Source organism: Lasiodiplodia theobromae, assembly GCF_012971845.1.
Source record: "Lasiodiplodia theobromae strain AM2As chromosome Unknown scaffold_27, whole genome shotgun sequence".
Classification (NCBI taxonomy): Eukaryota; Fungi; Ascomycota; class Dothideomycetes; order Botryosphaeriales; family Botryosphaeriaceae; genus Lasiodiplodia; species Lasiodiplodia theobromae.
In genome coordinates this window covers 96686-116725 of record NW_023336477.1, presented here as the reverse complement: position 1 = coordinate 116725, position 20040 = coordinate 96686, and the positions used below count along the sequence as shown (strand labels likewise).

The 20040-nt window shown below is 55.1% G+C and overlaps 5 protein-coding genes across 5 annotated transcripts; all 5 read left to right on the top strand.

Moving 5' to 3' along the window:
* LTHEOB_8468 (Ribosomal protein l24e) lies at nucleotides 1-3203 on the top strand (the record flags this gene model as incomplete). Its single annotated transcript, XM_035517948.1, has 5 exons — nucleotides 1-3; nucleotides 518-827; nucleotides 996-2054; nucleotides 2310-3002; nucleotides 3067-3203. The coding sequence occupies 5 exons, from the start codon at nucleotides 1-3 to the stop codon at nucleotides 3201-3203; spliced, it is 2202 nt and encodes a 733-aa protein (XP_035370174.1).
* A 6292-nt stretch (nucleotides 3204-9495) lies between these two features.
* On the top strand, nucleotides 9496-11622 carry LTHEOB_8467 (Cell wall protein; the record flags this gene model as incomplete). Its single annotated transcript, XM_035517947.1, has 4 exons — nucleotides 9496-9739; nucleotides 9870-10720; nucleotides 10787-11397; nucleotides 11463-11622. 4 exons carry the CDS (start codon nucleotides 9496-9498, stop codon nucleotides 11620-11622), a joined length of 1866 nt encoding a protein of 621 aa, XP_035370173.1.
* A 2546-nt stretch (nucleotides 11623-14168) lies between these two features.
* Nucleotides 14169-15139, top strand: LTHEOB_8466 (BTB/POZ domain containing protein; the record flags this gene model as incomplete). The annotated part of the gene is made up of 3 exons (XM_035517946.1): nucleotides 14169-14254; nucleotides 14313-14445; nucleotides 14516-15139. 3 exons carry the CDS (start codon nucleotides 14169-14171, stop codon nucleotides 15137-15139), a joined length of 843 nt encoding a protein of 280 aa, XP_035370172.1.
* A 2390-nt stretch (nucleotides 15140-17529) lies between these two features.
* Nucleotides 17530-18668, top strand: LTHEOB_8465 (BTB/POZ domain containing protein; the record flags this gene model as incomplete). Its single annotated transcript, XM_035517945.1, has 5 exons — nucleotides 17530-17597; nucleotides 17709-17796; nucleotides 17870-18374; nucleotides 18441-18502; nucleotides 18567-18668. The coding sequence occupies 5 exons, from the start codon at nucleotides 17530-17532 to the stop codon at nucleotides 18666-18668; spliced, it is 825 nt and encodes a 274-aa protein (XP_035370171.1).
* Nucleotides 18669-19253: 585 nt separating this feature from the next.
* Nucleotides 19254-19950, top strand: LTHEOB_8464 (uncharacterized protein; the record flags this gene model as incomplete). The annotated part of the gene is made up of 2 exons (XM_035517944.1): nucleotides 19254-19373; nucleotides 19459-19950. The coding sequence occupies 2 exons, from the start codon at nucleotides 19254-19256 to the stop codon at nucleotides 19948-19950; spliced, it is 612 nt and encodes a 203-aa protein (XP_035370170.1).
* Nucleotides 19951-20040: the final 90 nt, after the last annotated feature.

Sequence of the window (20040 nt, the reverse complement as noted above, 5' to 3'; positions counted from 1 at the left end):
ATGGTACGCCCCTTCTCGCCAAGCTCCCCCATAGCTCCCCTCCCATGCGTCTTTTTCCGCAGCCTCATCCATGCTTGCTGCCGCCGGCGTCTCGTCTGCGCCCGGTCCACAAGCGTTTCATCCTATCTGATCCTCGTCCTCCACCGCGCCTCTCTTAAGCTGCCCTGCCTGTCGCCGTGATCCGCGGACCCTGTCCTCGCAGCAAGAGCAGATCACCACCACTGCCGTCGGCTCTCTCATAATCCTCGTCGAGCCCCGGCCTCTGCCCGCGATCGCCTTGCGCCGCGGTTCAAGACAGAGCAGACAGCAGCTTTCCCTTCAAGTCTTCCCTTCAGGGCGCCTGCACCACTCACTACTCGAGTCCGCCTTCGGTACTGCCCATTCCCCATTCGCGTCGCCTCTTTCCTTTATTTATTTTTTTCCCCGTCGTCGCCGCCGAGCAGCCACACCCAATTCACGTCGTGCACACCCGTTGCGCCGATGCACCACCAACGCTAACACCGGCCGCGCCTTCCAGCATCATCCCCACCCCGCTACGCAGGGCCTTCCACCGCCGCAACCTCACCTCCAACATCCACGCCCCGGCGTGCTTCAGCAACACCAACAACACCATCCCAATTCGCCGCAACAACCGCAACACCCGCCTCAGCAGCCCACGACTCAGGGCCCTTACGCCTCGCCACACCCGCCCCCACCGCAACACCAGTCGCCGTACGTCAGCAACGTACAAATTCCTCCCGGCCAGAACCCGCAGGAGGTCCCCTACTACGCGACTCACCCGAGTCCGTACAGCACGAACAGCACGTCCGGCAGTTACACGTCTTCAGGTAAGCAACCCGCGCGCGCGATTTGCCACAGCACCCCCGCTTTCTCCGGCCGCTTGATCGCCCGAGTCGTGCCGAAAGCTGCGTCAGGCCGCGCGCCCCAATATCAATCGCCCGCGGACGCCCGCGACGCGTCTGCCCAGAAGCAACAGCTACTGACGCGAGTCCCAGAGAATTCAGAACTCTCAATGGCCACCGCAACCATGAACAGGCAATTTCCGCCAATCTACCACACGCCGCAGTCCAATTCCCCGGCGTCGATCCAGTCGCCGCAGCATGATCAGCACGGCCGGCCGCTGTACGGCCAGTCGGCCGCGCAGGTGCCGCAGAACATGTACTATCCGCCTTACCAGATGCCGCAGCAGTCACCATACGCGCCGCAACAACACCAGGCACCTCTTCAGACCAGCATGCCCCTGATGTCCCACCAGCAACCGCAGCCCATGCAGCACCCTCCGGCGCACCCGCACACCCCCGGACTGCCCGGCAGCCCGAGAACGAAGCTCAACCAGACGCCGCTGCAAAGACCACCCTCGAATCTGGGTGCGCCGCAGCAAACTCCGACTGGCCCTCCCGGCAGCGCTGGCAGCATCCACTCGACCCCGGGTGGCGGCAGCACGAGCGTAAACCCCAACGCGGCCCCCGGCCCGATTCCCGCCACAACCCCGCTGGTCGTCCGGCAAGATCAAAATGGCGTGCAGTGGATTGCCTTCGAATATTCGCGAGACCGCGTGAAGATGGAGTATACCATTCGTTGCGACGTCGAGTCGGTGAACGTCGACGAGCTTCCCCAAGAATTCAAGACGGAGAACTGCGTTTACCCGCGTGCGTGCTGCCACAAGGATCAGTACAAGGGAAACCGCCTACATTACGAGACAGAGTGCAACACAGTAGGCTGGGCGCTTGCTCAGCTTAACCCATGCTTGCGCGGAAAGCGTGGTTTGATCCAGCGTGCGGTTGACAGCTGGAGAAACAGCAACCAAGACCCGCGTCTGCGGAGTAGGAGAGTGAGGCGGATGGCCAAGATCAACAACAGGAAAGCTGTACAGGCGCAGCATGGAGGCCACATGGCAGGGCCCGGCGCCCCGGCCCCTGGGGTCCCTAACACTGCTGGCATTGCTGGGGCTCCAGGTGCCAGGCCACCGAATATGGGAATGGGCGGTCCGCAGTTGCACCACCACCATGAACACCCGGCAGGTGGTGCTCAGGGCGGACCTGATGACGTTAGCGGTATGTTTCCACAGATGTGACGAGCGCGATTTGAAATTGCGCCTTTTTGAAACGGACTTTGCAATGATAATCATATCCTGTCGTTTTGTATTGCATTTGTATCGCATGTACATTACTCCTTGATGTAACTTTCCCCCGCATCGCACTGTCGTTTGTACTCGTTTGTACCCATTGTCATGCACAACACCCATACCCTGGCGCAGATCATCGATCGTCGAGCAAGGTTACGGCAGCTAATCTCTTATCGCGGTGTAGCCGGAAATGAGTACAATGAGACCGCCCACACGCACCACCACCAGGCTCCCAGCGGCCAGGCAAGTGCAGCAAATGGCGACGTCAGGCCAGCCAATAATTTCTATCCTAACTATCCTGCGAACCAGCCCACCAACGCTGCCGCTGTACCACCGCTGGAGCATCACATGGACCACGTCTCTTCCCGCCCTCCGCAGCAGCATGCAGCCGCAGCTACGACCAAGCAGCAGGAGGACGAGGAACGCAACCTCGAGCTCTTCGGCGATCTCCCCGAGGCCAAACGACGCAAGTTCATTCTCGTCGATGACGCCCAGAGAGGCACCCGCGTGCGCGTCCGCGTCATGCTCGACCAGGTCAACATGGAGGAGATGCCCGATTCTTACCGCAAGAACAACTCTGTGTATCCCCGCTCGTATTTCCCCACCCAGATGCAGTCACCCCCTGCGTCTCCCCGTGGAACTCGGTTTTTCGACGACCCGGACGAGGAGAAGGAGGGCAGCAACGGCGCTATGCCTGTGACGGGCAGGACTCTGGTTCCTGTGCCGATGATGGACGGGTCGGAGGCCAAGGTCCCGCGCCCGCGGATGACCAGATCGAAGAGGAACAAGGAAGTCACTCTCAACGACCTCGGCTACCGCATGACTTGGAGCCAGAGCAGGGTTTTCGCGGGGAGGACGCTTTTCCTGCAAAGATCTCGTAAGTTTACGCCCGTGGACAGCGGAATCCGGCGTTCCTGAACGATTACTTACAAACCCCGCAGTCGATGCCTACCGCAACAAGATGCGGAGCACCATGGTTGCAGCAGGCCAAGAAGTCGCGCCGCATTTCGAGACGCGCGTGGGCAAGAGGCGGTGGCTGGAGCGGAGCAAGCGTGCGAAGCGCGACGCCTCGCCTTAAATACCTGCCATCCCCGGTCCAATTTCACGATGATCCGCGCAACCTCGAACAGCAGCGGTATCTGCACGACTCGATGAACCCGGCGTGGGACGGAAGACCTTCCGAATTGGGCCCATACCCTCCGCTGTCAAGAATTAAGCGAACGGGCCGGGAAAATTGGGATCCCCTTCCCTACGGCTAATCCACTCCCACGCGCCAGGGACAGGGGGCGTCCTCCACCTGCATGGCCTGACCGCTGCAGCCTTTGAGGCGTCGGGTGTGTTCCGATTTGTGCTACTTTCCGTTTCCTTCCACCTCAATACTGCATCGCCCTATCCAGAGCACCTGCTATCCTACCTTAGCTGGCCTATCCTGGTTATCGATGCGGCCCGGTATGCATGGTCGGCAAACATGCTGCTCGCCACTATTGCTCGAGTAACGGTTCTTTCCTCTTTCGGTCCAGTCGCGGCAACGTCTCAAGCACACCTTCCTGGAACGGGCTTGTCTTGCCTCCGGTCTGTAAACTTGTTTGCTTATTGCTTTCTACTTTTTCATTACAGCCGGCGTAAATGGGGGCGGCTGTGCGACGAAAGCTCACTGTTTCATATCTGTTGATGTTGTCTCTTTCATACACGATCGGTCAAAAGACATTCTGCAATGCGTAATGTGGATGAGTAAAGCCTGGGATATGGGTGGTTCGTTTCTGTTTTTTCTTGCTTTTCTTTTGAGTCTTTTCTCCAAGCGTTCGGAGGGGATGGAGTATGCTTTGCGATTCGATCAAAGGGTCATACGGAGACTCTACGCGAGGCTTTTCCTAGACTCTCGACAAAAAGCGCCACGAGCCCCGTCTCGTACGTGCCATACACACGAAGAGAAGACCGGGGAGAGTTTCAGGTGTTTGCTTGAATTATTTTCAGCCGCAGGCATCCGAACCGATGCTCTCTTCGTTTTTACCTCTTGCTATTACTTCTAGCTTTTTTGTTATCGAGGCGCAACGGGACGGGACGGCAAAAGAAATGATGCAAAAAAGCCACAGCGACTGGAAATTTAAATTTGTCTGCTATCGCTTTCATACACAATGTCTATTCAATCCCCCTCATGGCAATTTGAGCGCTTTTGCTTGCTGTATTCCTTTGAAGAGAACCTGAAGGGCAGGAACCCTTTCATTCTCACGGTCATCACGCAAGCGTCGGCAGATTAGTTAGTGCTTCACTAGAGCAAGCGTCCTAATTTTTTGTTGCTCGTGAATGGGGGTACCTAGATTAATGAACGGGCAAACAAACTTGCGTGTGTCAGCTGCTATGCGTGCGGTCTTTCCGGGCATCCGCGGTATCCGCAGAGCGGTATTGGGCGGAGCGGAGTCCGATGCGCGTGAGCGGGAAGCATAGTTTCCCCCTTAGTGTTGTGGTGATGGTTCGCTTCTGCTTGCTTACTCTCCGCCGTTCGCGCCTTTGTCTTCTTTCCTTGCTTTTTGGGTTTCGAAGGAAGCGTCGGACTACTGTGCTTCCCGAACCTAAAAACACATCAATCATCCTGACTAACGGAGCGGCCGCGCGGGCGCGCCGCGCGCGTTTCATCAGACGATGATCGCAGCAATAGAGAGTGGGTGAATCGGGGGCGGTGGGGGAATGCGATCGCGAACCCGTTTCTTGTGGTTGCCTGATGCGGTAAAAGATGCATGTGTGGTTTGGGGCGGAAGGGGGAGGGAGGGGTGTGGGAAAGATGGAGAAAGGTTGAAAGTATAAAAATTGGGAAAGCTGATGGGCTGCAGTGGCGGCGGCGCGCACGTTCATCTGTTGATCGGCGAAGCCGTGTGGAACTAGACCACGTCTATTTTTTCTGCTTCTCTTCAGACAGACCGGCCGGCTAAGGAATCCTGCTTGCGCTCTAAGGGTTCCTTCTCGGATTCCTTTCCCACGTGTCTCTTGCTTCGCCTTCCCGCCGCCAGGCTTGTCGTCGCGTGGGCTTCCTTCCACCATCCATCATCCTTCGACACTTGACGTCGTTAGGGGCGGTCGTTTCGGCAGAACTAATTCTTATCGACCGCAAATGGGATAAATCACCATGCCTCTCCCACCCCCCACCTACGACGGGGGGCACTACTAATGCATCTACTTTCCAATAGCTTCTTCCTTCCCACTTCCCTCCTGCCTTTCTGGCTGAAACCCGAGACCTTTGTGTGTGTCTAGACTTTTTGGTCTTTCATGCCCGTCATCGTGCCTCGGCGAGAGAGTGTGTTCACATGGGAAGCTTCTTTTTCGAACTAGCTCCTTGTTCGTCTCGTGCCGTTAGCGTGTTCAAGTAGTAGGTCGGCCGGCGGCCGGGGGTCGTCATGCAAAAGACGGGGAGGCGCGGGGAAGGGCGCGGAAGGGGCCGAGCCCAGACGCCGGCGCTTCAGTTCGCTGCGGCCGACGTTTTATTTCCAGGTCTGCGTCATCTCATCGAAGGATGACGGGTGGTTAGGGTTTTGGGATGGGGCGGAGTGGCGTGGCGGTTCTGGCGATGTCGTGATAAGCGAGCTGAGGCGGAAGAGCTGAGCTGGGACGGGAAGAAAGAGGAAACATGTGATGGTGGATATTTTGTTGAGACGAGGCTGTGCCTAAGTATTTGGCTCTGATGTTGAGGAGTGCAGTACACGTAATTGCTTGCTCTGCTCCGTCTTGCTTAAGTCTAGCTGGGATTACGTGGTATTGTATTTGATAGTGGCAGGTTCAGGCTTGAGCCCTACGCAGTGCACCACGGCACCGTGCGGGCGTTTTGAGAAGAAAGTAGTATTGGAATGAACTGTAAATGGGTTTTCATTGCTTATAAAACACGCTTGTCTCATGGCTATGACAAACAGGACGACCCGGTCACCTCCAATCCGGCTGGTGGTGAGTATACCTAGAACGAGGAAGGGAACAGAATACGGAGCGTCCACCGCTTCAGCTAAGCTAGCAAGGAGAAGTATTGATTGCAGTGTGTCATGGCATGGTGGAATGAACAGAGGGAAAGCAGGGTACACCATATCTCTGTCGATCTGTGTTGACACGCAAGAAGGGGGCGAGCGATGTGTTGACCGCGTACATGCCTGCACGAGAAACTGATCCTCAGGATGATGCCAGATATGGCGATTCCTACGCATGTTCGGTGCTTCAACTTTGTAGCATAACTGCCCTAATTTCTCCAAGTGTCTATGACGTGCTCTCTTCATCGCGCTCTCGATCCTTTGGCCAGATGCCACCTCACGTCATGTAGACGCACCGCTGTTAGAAAAAAGCGGCTTCTCTTCCTCGTGTCGAGGCGGCAAAGCAGATGATCTCTTCACCGACACAGTAGACAAGGGGCGAGGAGGGTGGCTCAGTGAACAGTAGCAACGTCTTGACCACCGATCTAGAAGTCGTTGATTGTCACCGGTCTGTATCAGATCTGTTTCTTCTTGGACTATCATTCCCTTCACCCGAAGTGGGCCGAAGCGAGGGTGTTCGGCTAACAATTTTACCATTGCTTTTTTCCTGCTACTTTTTTTATCTGGCGTTAACTGCGGGTTCAGATTTTAATTTCTCATGCTGCATTGCGTGCACGCACGGATTAACGGTTGGTCGTAAGTCCGGCGATGCGGGCAAGAAAAGAAGCTGCTGATAGGACGTGCATAAGAGGGACAGCATAAAGGATGACGCGGTCTTGGGGAAGGTGTTGGGCGCAGCAGTATCAGGTAGTGTTTTGATTATCTCTGATACTAACCACTTTCTACCGAGCATATCCCGCCGGTCAGGGCGTCTAATATTTTTTTTCGGCATCTCCATCTGCCAAGCGTGAATAATAGTAGACCATTTGCTGATCAGCTTCCCTCTCGATCCCAACATATCGAGCTAGGCTCCACTACGATTGGTCACATTTTCTCCCCTCTCAATCTTTTACCTCTTTCCGGGTGTCCCACATTTCAACGAGGGATCACTGGCTGGGTCAGAAGGGTCCAGACAAGAGTCTGTGGGGAACTGCTGGGGCGGCTGTGTGAGACTCGGCGGCAGCAGCAGCAGTGAGCTGCGAGTGCTTTGCCAGGCGAGCAGGTTTGTCAGAACAGGCAGACAAGTCACGCGTGGGTTGCCTTTCGGGGTGAGGGGCCCGGGTCGTGAGCAGTGCGTATCTCGGGATGGGTTTTGGCTGCCCCTGATACACATGATGACCGCCGCTGGTTCATTCTAGCTGGACCTGGTGCCTTTTCCGAATTACGAACCTACGTACACGGAACCCGCATATTTTGTCATGCAGGCAGAGACATGCAGCAAGCATGACGGATCCGTTGCCTGTTTGCTCCTACAGGGCAGGTTCGCGCGTTGATGCTGCTATTTTTTTTTTTCTGAGCGGCTGTCTCCGTGCGTGTACGAGCGAGCTTTGTGTGTCTGAGATCTGCTTGAGCTGTGTGGTCTACATTACGCAATGCACGTTGAGTGCAGGTGCCAATAGGGAGGAGTTTGGGGTAGCGGCATAAGCAGGGACGGATAAGGGTCCAGGCAGATAGGCAGCTGGCCAACCGGGGGGGCTATAGGAAGGGCTTGGTACAGCAGCTTAATGCATGCGCGTTCTCGCGTCTCGCGTCGCGCAGCGCAAGCGGCGGCGCGCGGCTTGGCTGACCAAGTGCAAATCCGCATCCGATGAGCTGGACAAGCGGCACACGGGAGGCTGGGACGGGGCGTTCAATCCGGGCTTTGCGCTCAGGTTGTGCGTCAATCCATCATGCAGCGACTCGTCGACTGCGGGCCGGTCGGCTCCCACGGCAGGCGTCTCACAAGTGGCAGATGACAGGTCTTTGACAGTCAGTTCCTGGATTCAGGTTCACCGGTCAGTGTGGGCGTTCCCGCTGGGTGGGGAGAGGCTGCAGTGGAAAGACCCGTTGCTTGGCGGTGGGTGGGTGTCCTCTGCGTGAGCCACACGCGCGGTCCGAAACGCAGACGGCCGAGTCGCGTCGGGGATGACGAGTCGCTTCTCGTGTGGAGATGGCGAGCGTGGGCAGCGAAAGACGGGCGGTCATGTGGAGATGGCGGGTGCCTGGCTGCGAGCGAAGCAGCCCCGAGAATGCCCGGTGGGGCGAGAATGCTGCTGCCCGTGTGTGCCTTAGGCTCGCTTGTTGCGGGCGTCGAGTGCGAGACATCCAGACGAGCGCTTCGCTCAGGTCTCGGAGAGGCAGAAGGACGCAGCGGCGGTATGCTTCCGACCGAGCGCCGCTAGCGCATGGCCGCTGACCGCACCTGACACGCGTGATGCGTGGATTGAGGCGTGCCGTGGTGGTAGGCCGACTGTTGCCGGCAGCTGGATGCCGAAAGCGGCGAGCGCAACGCGGTGTTGAGTCTTTCCGGCGCTGGAACCTGGACGTCTGAATCTGCGACGCTCAGTCCAGCAACTGTGCGCTTGACGAGACGCACCCCGCGTTGTAGAGAAGAGGCTGGTCTAGGCGCGCACGGCCATCGTGAAACCTCATTTTTGGACGAGTGTTGGCGCAACGGGCTTACGTACCTTGGGTGGATCTGAACGCCGAGCAGAGCGCACGATAAGACATAAGTATATTGCCGGGCGCCCGCTTAACTATACTTCGAGTTCCTTCTTCGCTTTTTCCGCCATGCTCTTCAAACTTGCTTGTAGCCGCTCCTATGACGAGCGAAGCTCCACCTGCGCGCACGGTCGCAGGCCTCACGGACCGCTGCTTTCAGATGGCTGACGTCGTTACAGTTCGGAGACCGAGCGAAAGCAAGAAAAACACACGACGGCGTCGCCTGAAGCCCCATTAACAGCAGGCGTTATTTCGCTTTGCTTCGTATCCTTGTTTAGCGGTGGCGGTGGCCGTGATGTCGCATCACTTCGTATTGTGGCTGGAAGGGGAAGGTAGGGATTTGCGCATTCCTGTGCAACCGCTCGCTCTTTGCGTACGCCAACACCGCCAACGCCCTCTTCGCGAGCTTGTTGATGTCTCGAGCCGCGCTGACGAGCGAGGGCGCGTCTTGCGGCGCTCTGACGGCCGGGATCTGCGCAATCGATAAGCCAGGTGACGGTGATTTGCGGGGGATTTTCTATTCTTGAATCCCGTGGGCGGACGTTGCCAGGGCAGGCGGCGCAAACAGAACCTTGTTTCACCCAGCCAGCGACCAGCCACTTCGTTAATCGCCTCTTCAAGTCTGCTTTGCGCCTCCGCTTGCTGCTGCCGTCGTCTGCGCCGGCTTTAGCTGACAGAGTTGCATTATCAGCCCTGCCGTTGCGGCTGTGTCGATTACCCACCAAGCTTTGGAACCCGGCCGCCAGCCAAGGCATCCCGCAGCCGCGGAACGCGTGAAACGCGAGAATGCCCTCTCAACCTCCTTTTCACAGAAGCTTCTCCTTCGACAACGACGACGACCAGGGCCATTTTTCCTCTCCTCCTTCATACGCCACCTATGCTTCGCCGCATCCCGGCCAAGCTCAGCCAAGTCCCGACCCGTTGACGCCGCCGCCCCCGCCTCAGCACCGCAATTTCGACAACTTCGCTCCGGCTGCGACCGGTGCCTACGACTATCGGCAGTCGATCGCGACCTCCGACATGGACACAGGTGAGTCGCCCGCCGCCGCCCGCGCGCCCGGTGTTCTCAATCACCCCGATCCGCTTGCGCGCGCCCTGCGCTCAGGCGGACAAGGGCCGCTTTGGGACCGTTTCGGAGCCGGTCGGTAACCGTCTTCCAGGAAACCAACATCAGCCGTACTCCCCATACTCGCCCTTCGCCAACACCAGCCCCTCCCAAAGTCACGCGATGAATCCCGCAGCCTACAGCTCGCAAGAGCCGCTGGCCACCAACGACTCTCGCCCGTCTCTCAACAGCCATTCCAACCACTCGGCCAACGACGGCTACTCATCCTTCTCCGATGACCCGTACAACTACCACTCTAGATCCGCTCCCTTTGCCGCCATTGATCCCAACGATATCGAGGATGATGGCGATGACGGAATCCCCGCCCCGGAGCCAAAGCGCAACACTCTCTTTGGCAAGAAGGGTGCCGTTGCCGGCGTCGGCGCTGCTGGCGTTGGCGGAGCTGCAGCTATGGCCAGTCTTAACCGTGATGGAAATGGAAACTATGGCCCGGTACCCGGAGGCAGCACCGAGTACACTCACGACAACCGTGGCCTGGAGAAGGGCGGTTTCGCCGGTACCGCGGTCAACAAGAACGGCAAGAAACGCCTGTGGACCATCGTTCTGGTCGCCATCATCGTGGTCGCAGTGATTGTAGGCGTCGTCATAGGCGGTGTTCTCGGCAGCAGATCCGGCTCGCCCGACGACAGTTCGAGTCCCGGAGCTTCCGCCGCGGACGACCAGTCGAAGAACGGGGATCTCGACAAGAACTCGGACGAGATCAAGAAGTTGATGAATAATCCCGATCTGCACCTCGTTTTCCCGGGCATGGACTACACGCCTCTGAACGCGCAGTACCCCGACTGCCTGACAAACCCGCCCAGCCAAAACAACGTGACTCGTGACGTAGCCGTTCTCAGCCAGCTTACTCCTGCGATCCGCTTGTATGGAACTGATTGCAACCAGGTGAGCACTGTCTTTGAAAAAAAGAAGCGAGGGGTGAGTTTTTAGCTGACGCAGGTCTTGTCTCAGACCGAGATGGTGCTACATGCCATCGACCGCCTTGGCCTCACGGACACCAAAGTGTGGCTCGGCGTCTGGCTGGGCAACAACGACACGACCAATGACAGGCAGATTGCGCAGTTCTGGCAGATCCTCGACAAACACAAGGCCGATCCTTTCGCCGGCGTCATCGTCGGCAACGAGGTGCTGTACCGCAAGGACCTGAGCTCGACGGAACTCGCCAAGATCCTCGGAGACGTCAAGAAAAATCTGACGGACCACAACTGGGACCTGCCGCTCGCTACGTCGGATCTCGGCGATAACTGGACCGAGGACTTGGCCGAGGAAGTCGACGTCGTCATGGCTAACATTCACCCTTTCTTCGCTGGTGTTGAAGCTTCGCAGGCCGCGAGCTGGACCTGGAGCTTCTGGCAGAACCATGATGTGGCCGTCACGAAGAATTTGCAAGGCAAGACCCATGTCATCAGCGAGACCGGCTGGCCATCTGGCGGCGGTAACGACTGCGGAGAATCGACATGCACGAGTGATACACAGGGAAGTGTTGCCGGTGTTGACGAGATGAACATTTTCTTGGACGACTGGGTGTGCTCAGCGTTGAAGAACGGCACCGAGTACTTCTGGTAAGGCCCGCCGCTCAATTTTCGAGCCAAGTGAGTGTTTTGTACTGACTTTGCGCGCTTTGCAGGTTCGAGCTCTTCGACGAGCCTTGGAAGATCATGTACAACACCAAGAACGAGAACTGGGAGGACAAGTGGGGCCTCATGACGGTCGACCGCGAGCTCAAGAAGGGCGTCAAGATTCCCGACTGCGGCGGGCAGAAGGCTACGCTTTCGTCGAAGAGATAGCACACGCATCGAAACCCTCCTGAAGCCGACAGTGTGAGGAATGAGGCATATTTCGATGTTTTCCTTTTTTTTTTTGTTCATTGTAATTCTTTGACCGGGTAATAGGCGTTTTTTGGCGGCTTTGGTCATGGGTAAACGTTGCTGGACAGGGTTTACGGTAGGGACTGGTCCATATTACCACATTCCTGAATGGTGAGGGGGGCAGCTGGAATATTAGAGCCCAGCAAAGGGCATTGGTCCGGAAGAAGGAGAAAGGGCACTTCCTTCATCGTTGTCCACAGAATCGGCGGACTTGTCGAGCATACTTGGAGGAGTGTCGATCTATGGTGTCGATGCTCTCTTTGTTCGATATAAAGTTATTCTTCTGGGCGGTGGATGGGCTGGGAATCTCTTGAAGTTTATTTTCCTTGTTTGGGAAAAAAAGCGGAATGGGGTTGATGGTTTGACCGAGCGGGTAGGCTCGGGCAAGGGGTGGAGAGGGGACGATGTGTGTTTGATACGTAATGAGCTCGTTGGGCGCGCATGAAGTTTATGAGAGCGGAGGTGGGGATGATGGAAGGGGTGGTGGTGGGCTTGTTTGGATATGCATTGCTTGCGTGGGATTCTGTAGATATGTGCGCGTCGTGAATGCATAAATGGAGACGTAGAGATCATTTTTGCCCCGACTGGATTGAGCGGTATCGTGTATAGGCTGCGGATGAGGGACTCTGGGGAAGTTAATGTGTGATAAACAAAGATTTGGTTATCATTCGCGTTGCAGAGGGTGTGTCCGCTGGAATCCTCTACGGAAATTTGTAGAAGTTATCAAGGTAGCTTGACGCAAACTTTCCGTTGTGCTTCTTAAGTACGTCCAAACAGCAAGAAGAGCAAACAACATAAGAATAAAAGGGATTAATTATGAGTCTCGCCATGTCCAACTGCAATGCTCTCTCCCTCGACGGAAGGTCCACTATTCTCCAAATATGCACATCACTGTGCCTGCTGGACTTTGCAAGGGGCATTGGGCTAATGGGTCACTCTTCATATCCACTAAGGTAAAGTTGGTTTCAGTGCTGGTTGCAAAACGAGTTGCTAATAATGTCGGAGTTGCAGATTGTATGGACCTATCGTCGATGCTGCCAGATCACCCATCCCACCAGCTATCTAAGTACTACTTTGAGCATCCAGCCACTGGTCGCAAGGTATGAGATGCTGGCACCCCTGGCAGAACACCCTTCCTATTCCCACCATGCTCAGCGTCTTCTTCGCAACAAGACTGCATCTCGGGCACTTGACAGTGCGATCCACCAGACCAACAGCATGTCCACTGCCGATACGGTCAAGCCATCTTCCTGCCTGCACACTGCCGAACATCATCCATTGCATTTCGCAACTTCTCATGATTCTTAGGACAAAGTTGGGTGCATCCGCTAACAGACTGGCCCATAAAGCTTCTCCAAAGATCGTGACGGGACTGAAACGAACTTTCTCGAAGAGTATCCGACCCCATTTCGTGTGGATGAGCGGATCGTGCTCGCACATTATCTCTGCCAGATGCGGAATGCCGGTGAGAATATCCTCAAAATGGTTTTCCAACAACAACTCGACAGCTTGGTTCGCCATGTCCCGTAGTTTGGGGACTTGGTAGATGTTTGCGACTACTGAAACATCTGCATGGAAGATAACATCGCCCGCGTCGTTAAATGTACCATTGCAGTACTTGAACGTGTACAAAAACTCTATCAAAGCTCTGATTGCCTTCGGATGGTCGTTTAGCATCTCAATGACTCCAGTGTAGCTTTCCTACAATAACGCGTATTAGCTAACACTTCAAAGTTGAGGATTCGGCTGAAAGCCTGCAGAGATGGAGTATTTTACCTTGAACCGCCCGGGCTTGAGCGCATTCTCGAAGAAGCTGCACTGGCTGCAAACAATGCTACGATGACACTGCAGCTCGGTGCCATCACGAAGCTTGATAATCAAGTCGCTGTGCTCTCCAGACTTGTACAAACTATGTAAGTGAATGTCAGTTGGCGGGTCTATCGTTCAGCTTTTGGTTCAGCGTACTCCGCTAATCTTTCCTAAGAGTCGGTTCTTGAGGTCGCCAATACTCTCGTCTTCATTCTCCGCCATATCCCGAGAGGTATCACACATGATCCAGAAATGTCGGGATGGCGACAGGGTACGGTTTTCCGATGAAGCTGGCGGAGCGCATTCAGTGGTGAATCAAGTTCAGGTGAGGTGGTTGGAGCAGGATTGGATTTGGACGAAGGAGGTTTATAAGTGTCCGCCAGAAGCCACTGATTGCAGCTTCCACCATCAGGTCATCTGCCTGCAGCATCAAGCCCGGCGGGCTCTTTGCTCATTCACCATCACGACAGCTTGCCCCGTTTGGGCTTAGCTCGGCTTGCTCTTACCGGCAAGCACGAATATCTTGCCCGCCGCCTCTCCACTCCACCGTCTTCACCTCAGTCACCTCGTTTCAGCTTCGACTCTGAGTCCGCGTCCCATTGCTGCCACCAAACCACCCCAGCACCGCGCTTGGGGTGCCCCGAGAGGTCGCCACGATGCCTCGGTATGACGATTACGACCTGCCCTATTCGTTCGCGGGTAGCCACGAAGGTCAAAGAGAACTGTTGGGTCACCTGAAGAAGTAAGTGGCAAAGCAGTCTCACCTGTTAACCTGCTCGCAGCTCACGCTTTGTACCCAGTACGTGCTTCTCGGATAAGTTTAGCGACATGAAGATCCGCCTCAGCAACGGCGAGGAGATCAACTGCCACCGCGCCATAGTATGCGCCCGATGCCAGTTCTTCGATAATGCCTTAAAGGATAATCGTTTTCGGGTGCGTAGCAGCTTCTATTGCTTACACGTTGCTTTTCCTTCATAGAAAGTTTTCTTATCTTGCCATGCAGGAGGGCCAAACGGGAGTCATTGACATGCCAAACGACCGCCCACACGCCGTCAAGGCGCTCCTGGAGTTTTGCTATAAAGGTGGCTATACTGTCAGCTCGGACCTCGATCTCTCCGACAAGCTGCTTTTCCAGGTCGACGTAATGAACGTGGCTGCCATCTACAAGATGGAAACACTGGAGAATATCCCGGCTGGCTGGGTCTACTCATGCCTTACTAACAACTGGGATGCCGTAATACCTATTCTGCCGGACGTCTACAGGATCCTCCAGCACCTGGACAGTCCGACTCGGTCAAAGTGGAGTCCCTACATGCTCGACACGCTTCTGAAAGGCGCTCTCGATCACATAGACCCGCTAATTGAGACGGAGACATGGGAAGGCCTCTGGAACCATGCACGGGATTTCATGGAGGAAATGTCCCGTGGGATGGAAGAGAAATGGTATCGTCAAGACTGGCACATCGACCTGGCGGAGAAATGGCTCACGAAGATGCTGGGCGCTGAGGCTCTACGGGTAGTGCAGTGCCCCACTCGGGGCTGTGCAATCAGAAAGAAGGGAGTCATTATCTCGGGAGAGCCTGTCTGGACATGCCGCAGCTGTCAGGTTAAGGTTAGGCTCGATTAACTGGCTCTCGTCAGATTGAGATACGACTGCGATCAGTGCTCGGCATATCAGTCTACCCAGGCTTTAGTACATCAGGAGCTGCGAAACCGAAAAATCATGGGCGAAAGAAGGATAATGGGGCAAGGCACAATTAAGGTTCAGGGAGAAGCCCGACTTGCTTAGATCACATTCGGAGGCCTTTTCTAGAGAAATCAGGCTTCTAATTATGACTCCAAGTATCTTTCGCATTGTGATCATCAGTCAGTGTATGTGGTCGCGATGTGCTTCGAGACTGTTTATTCTTCGGGTTCTTGAAGCCTTATGTCCAGCCAGTCTAACAGCTGGCTCTCCACAGAAATTCACACTTGATAGTTAGACCACAACAGCCTCATACTGACTGTTGCGGCAACAAGGTACCATTGGGCTCTTTTCGATGGGCTAAAGGAGGTGAAGGGAGGAAGGAAAGGAGGAGCATGCGTTATCATGCGAAAGAAAGCGTGGTTCAAGGCAAGTCGGCACGGATTTTCGAAGCGCGCAAGATACCACTTGCACTGACGTCCATGCTCCTCGTTCGTGCGTTGATTGCCAAAATCGAGAACGAGGACCAGCTGCTGGCGGTATTGCGGCAGACGCCTGTACGCGAATGCCAGCCAGGATGTAACTGCACAGGATAATCCAAAGAAGTTTCGAAGAGTCTCAAGTCCGGCAAAAAGGCTCTGGACTCTGGTGTTGTGGAATGGGGGAAAGTGGGCGATGCAGCCATGCGCTTAAAAATCACCCCAATATTTCTGCCGTATCTTCTCCATAGCCAGCTCCCTCGGCATGGGATCCAAGAACTTGTCAATTTCGTCTCGCCAAAAGGTGTTTCTTGGGTTCACATAGCAAGCCGTTGTGTATTCCCAGTAAGATGGAAGCCAGCCGGCAGTCTCCCAGTCGATGATTCTGACAACATCATCCCCTTGAACGAGAATGTTAAAGCTGCTAAGGTCTCCATGGGTGAAAGAAGGTGGTGACCAAGGGCCGTCTTGCAATTCGATGAGCTGATTGACCTCTGGATCAACGTTTGGATGGGTTTGCATGCCTCCGCGTAGATACTTGTGGAAGTCTTGCACGCTTTCAAATGGTCCGAACCGCGAAGAAGGTCCTGGCAAGCGGCAGTCGTACAAAGGACCGCCGTCAACATTACTTATGCCTGGACCCGGTGGAAATCATTTTCGCAATTGCTGCAGTAATGACTTCAATTTGGAAAAGATCTTGGCTTTTGACTCTTCGCTCCGCTGAACCCAGCCTTGGGCGAGGTAGGTCCCGTGGATTCTTTCCATGACGATGTATGTCCAGGCGCGGCTTTTAAAAGAGTAATAGACCCTGGGCACTGGAATGGAAGTGTTCTGGGCGATGAAACGCATTGCTGAAGCCTCGGCAAGATGCACGTGTGGTCCGTACTTGACGCAAATATTGTCGGTTAACATGAGGACGACGCCTTGGCGGGGTCGGAGGCGCTTGAGGAGCGTAATGGAGGCAAGGACAGTATACCGGCGTAGCCATGTGTTGTTGATAGAAGGTGACTCCATTTTACAGGCTCTGTGGAGAGCTTCTTCGCGTTGGCTGTGTGTAGAATGTGTTGTGGTGACAAGGAAGCAAATCACACAGTTGGCAACGCGTGTCAGAAGTTTCCAAGGGGTCGCTGACTAAATGGATAAGTGGCACAGGCGCAATTAGACCTGCCTCGATGCGTCGTATCACATTGTATTCCACCAAACCAAACGCACTTACTCAAGAAATACGCCTTCAAAGCTTCGCTTAGTGGCAGATATGCTTTGATATTACTTCATAATATCTTCGGAAACATGCACCAGCCGAGCCACATTCTCCAAATTGACACGGCATTACTTCCCTCTTGTAGCTTCACAAAGCGAATGGTGCTTTCGTAGAGGATCGATCCATCAACATCCAACGAAGCTTACTGGTCAGGCCGAGAAGACGCCCCGAAAAGGCTGAGTGGCCCAGTCAAAGGCGAGATTTCTACGAAGAACAGCTGTGGAAGGTAACTATGCAACAATAAGTCAGAGGGTGGAAGAAACAGTCTAATGGCAATATAATGAGACCACATCTGGCGCTTATGATTTGGGACTGTGTTTGTGGGTCTCCGGGCAGCACTGAGGTGGACGTAGTGGGTGATACCAGAGGTCTTAGGAGAAAGAGTGTAGGTGCGGCCACCTTGCGCCATTTCCTGGCTTAGTGTAGCTGAGGGCGAAAGGTGGAATCACGTGGAAGGTCACTTGGTGCCCGCGCTGCCACACAAAAACCCACCGTCCAAGCCCGACCCTCTTCCAGGCACCCTACTTCTTTGCCTAATGGCATCACTCACGTTGCGCACCTGAAATTGACCTCCGCCGTACATCGCGTCAGCCATGGATGCGAACGCAGAAAGGGCATTTGTCAACCAATGCCGCTCTGGGTTCCTGGAGCGCATAGCGCAGTATGTCCACCAAGCCCATGCGAGGGAGGCTTCTGCTAATATTTGTACACCAAGCCTACACAACCAGATTCATCAGCCGAACCCATACAGCGATATGACAATCCGACTTAGTGGCGGCACCGAGCTGTTTTGCCATCGCAATATCGTGTGCGGCCAATGCGACTTCTTTGAGAACGCGCTTAAGCCTGGAAGGTTTAAGGTAAGACTACAGATTGGTTCCAAAACGACTGCATTATAGCCGGAATTTCAGACTCATGCTGATGGTCGTTTAGGAGAGCTTCACTGGGATAGTCGAGCTACAGGCCGATCCACCGCGGGCCATCGAGGCCCTGATGGAGTTCCTATACAAACTGGATTACTCGACGCCTCCAGAGCTCGCTCATGCAGATCAAGCTCTCTTTCATCTGGATGTCTACAACGCCGCGGATTTCTGTCAAGTCCTTGAACTTCGGACATGGGCAGACCAGAAGCTCCACCGGGTAATTAAGAGCCAATGGACGGAGATCATCCCGGTTATCCCGGAGCTGGCGAGCGTTCTACGCAGGCGCCATGAGGAAGACTCGTCCGGGCAACCGGACAGTCTGAAAGCTTTGTCCTTCTATTGCGTTAAAAGGTCGTTCACACTCCTCGATGATGATATCTGGACCGGACTACACAGGGAGGCGCCCGGGTTTATGGCATTCATGGCGGGCTTCTTTGAGCTTCTGTGGAAGTCCAAACGACACCTCTTACTCGCTGGACAATGGCTTGATCGCCTCGGTGGTGAGCACGCAGTTGGTTTGGTAGTCGGTCAAGTGAAATGCCCAGGTTGTGGCCTCGTTCAGACTCAAGTGTTTGGGACAGTAAGAGACGAGCTCTTCCGTTGCAAGGCCGGCGAGCGGTGCAATTTCAAAGCGGCGGGAAACGTATGGTTGGCGGCAATGCAGACAAGAATAACGGATATAAGAAAGCTAATTACTGACACCATAGGGCATGTGGAAGCAGCAGCAGAGGAAGCTTGACGGCGGGCCGGCAGGTATGGGTAGAAAACCTATCTGCGAACACGGTTTCAAATCTGAGGTAGAACAATGAAATGCCCTTTGAGTAAAATTGATGTCTATATGCATCTCGTTGCATGGGTAGTTGAAGCTACCGTCCGGATGTAGATGTTGAATTATTAATTCTACATTTACGTCCGGACGATAGCCTCAACTACCCATGCAAGTCGGGAGCCGCTGCTCTCATGAATGGTTGTGTCAGGAACTGGCTCACTACGCTACACTGCCACGATATCACATTCTGGATGATAGCGAGGCCTAGTTCACCAGCCCAGACATAACACTCATTCACATAAATATAGCACCTCATATACAGAGGACAGCGGTTTGTTTCAAGGAACCATCGTGCCAGAATTGAGCGTGTTCATTACAGATTGCGCAGGATCATTCTTTTCTGCGTGGTGTTTACAAAGTCGGTGTTTGAAGCTGTGATTGAGTTTGTGAATGAAACGAAGTGACTGCCCAGTCGTTCTGGCAACCGTGAGCTGCCAGGTGTTAGTGTCAACGTACACCATAGGTCTATAAAAACCCTCTCCCTGTCAGTGCAACTCGATCTCCAACCATCTTCAAACATCTACCACCCTCTTCTTGCAACACTGGCCACTCAAGTCTAACCACCATGGGCCGCAAAATTACCATTATCGACCGCGACGGCAATGGCTACCTGCTTCCCTACGCCCTCTTCCGCCAGCACAAGACGATCAACTTCTGCCTCCTGAACCCGGAGCCCGCCTCCACCGTAAGCAATCCCTGCGGCTATCCCGCCCTCCCCCACCCCCCCAAATCGCCACCCACACAAACACCCCGAACTAACCCTTTCCCAGCGCTCTAGCCTCGTCTTCAAGCTCCACAATCACCCCCCCGCCGTCGCCGCCATGATCACCTTCATCCACACCAACGAACTCCCCATCCCGCGCCACATCGCCGCCAACCAGGACTCCCTGCGCTTCCTCGCACACGTGCTGATCCTGGGCGAGGAATACTTCTCCGAACTGGCTCATACCGCCTACACCGCCATCGAGAAACACCTGGGCGCCTGCGCCTCGCCGCACGACCTGATCGGCGCCATCGAGGTCATCTACGGCGACTACTTCGGACTCAGCAGCGACACGGGCGTCAAGGACCTGCTCGTGCGTTGGACCGCGCAGAGGTTCGATGGGGAGGTGGTCGGCAGCGCGCGGTATGAGGGCTTGTTCTTGTCGCTGGCGTTGGACGCGTTTAGGACGGATTTGCGGAAGGAGTTGAAGGGGTTGGGCCGTGTGGTTGTGGATGCGGATTTGGATAGTTGGGGTGGGGAGAGTGCGTTGGATGACTAGGGGGTTGATGGGGGTGTCGTGTGGGGGGTTGTTGAGGGGGCTTGTGGATTGTTATGAGTGCCTTGCGGCATGGGGAAAAGATTGGCTCGA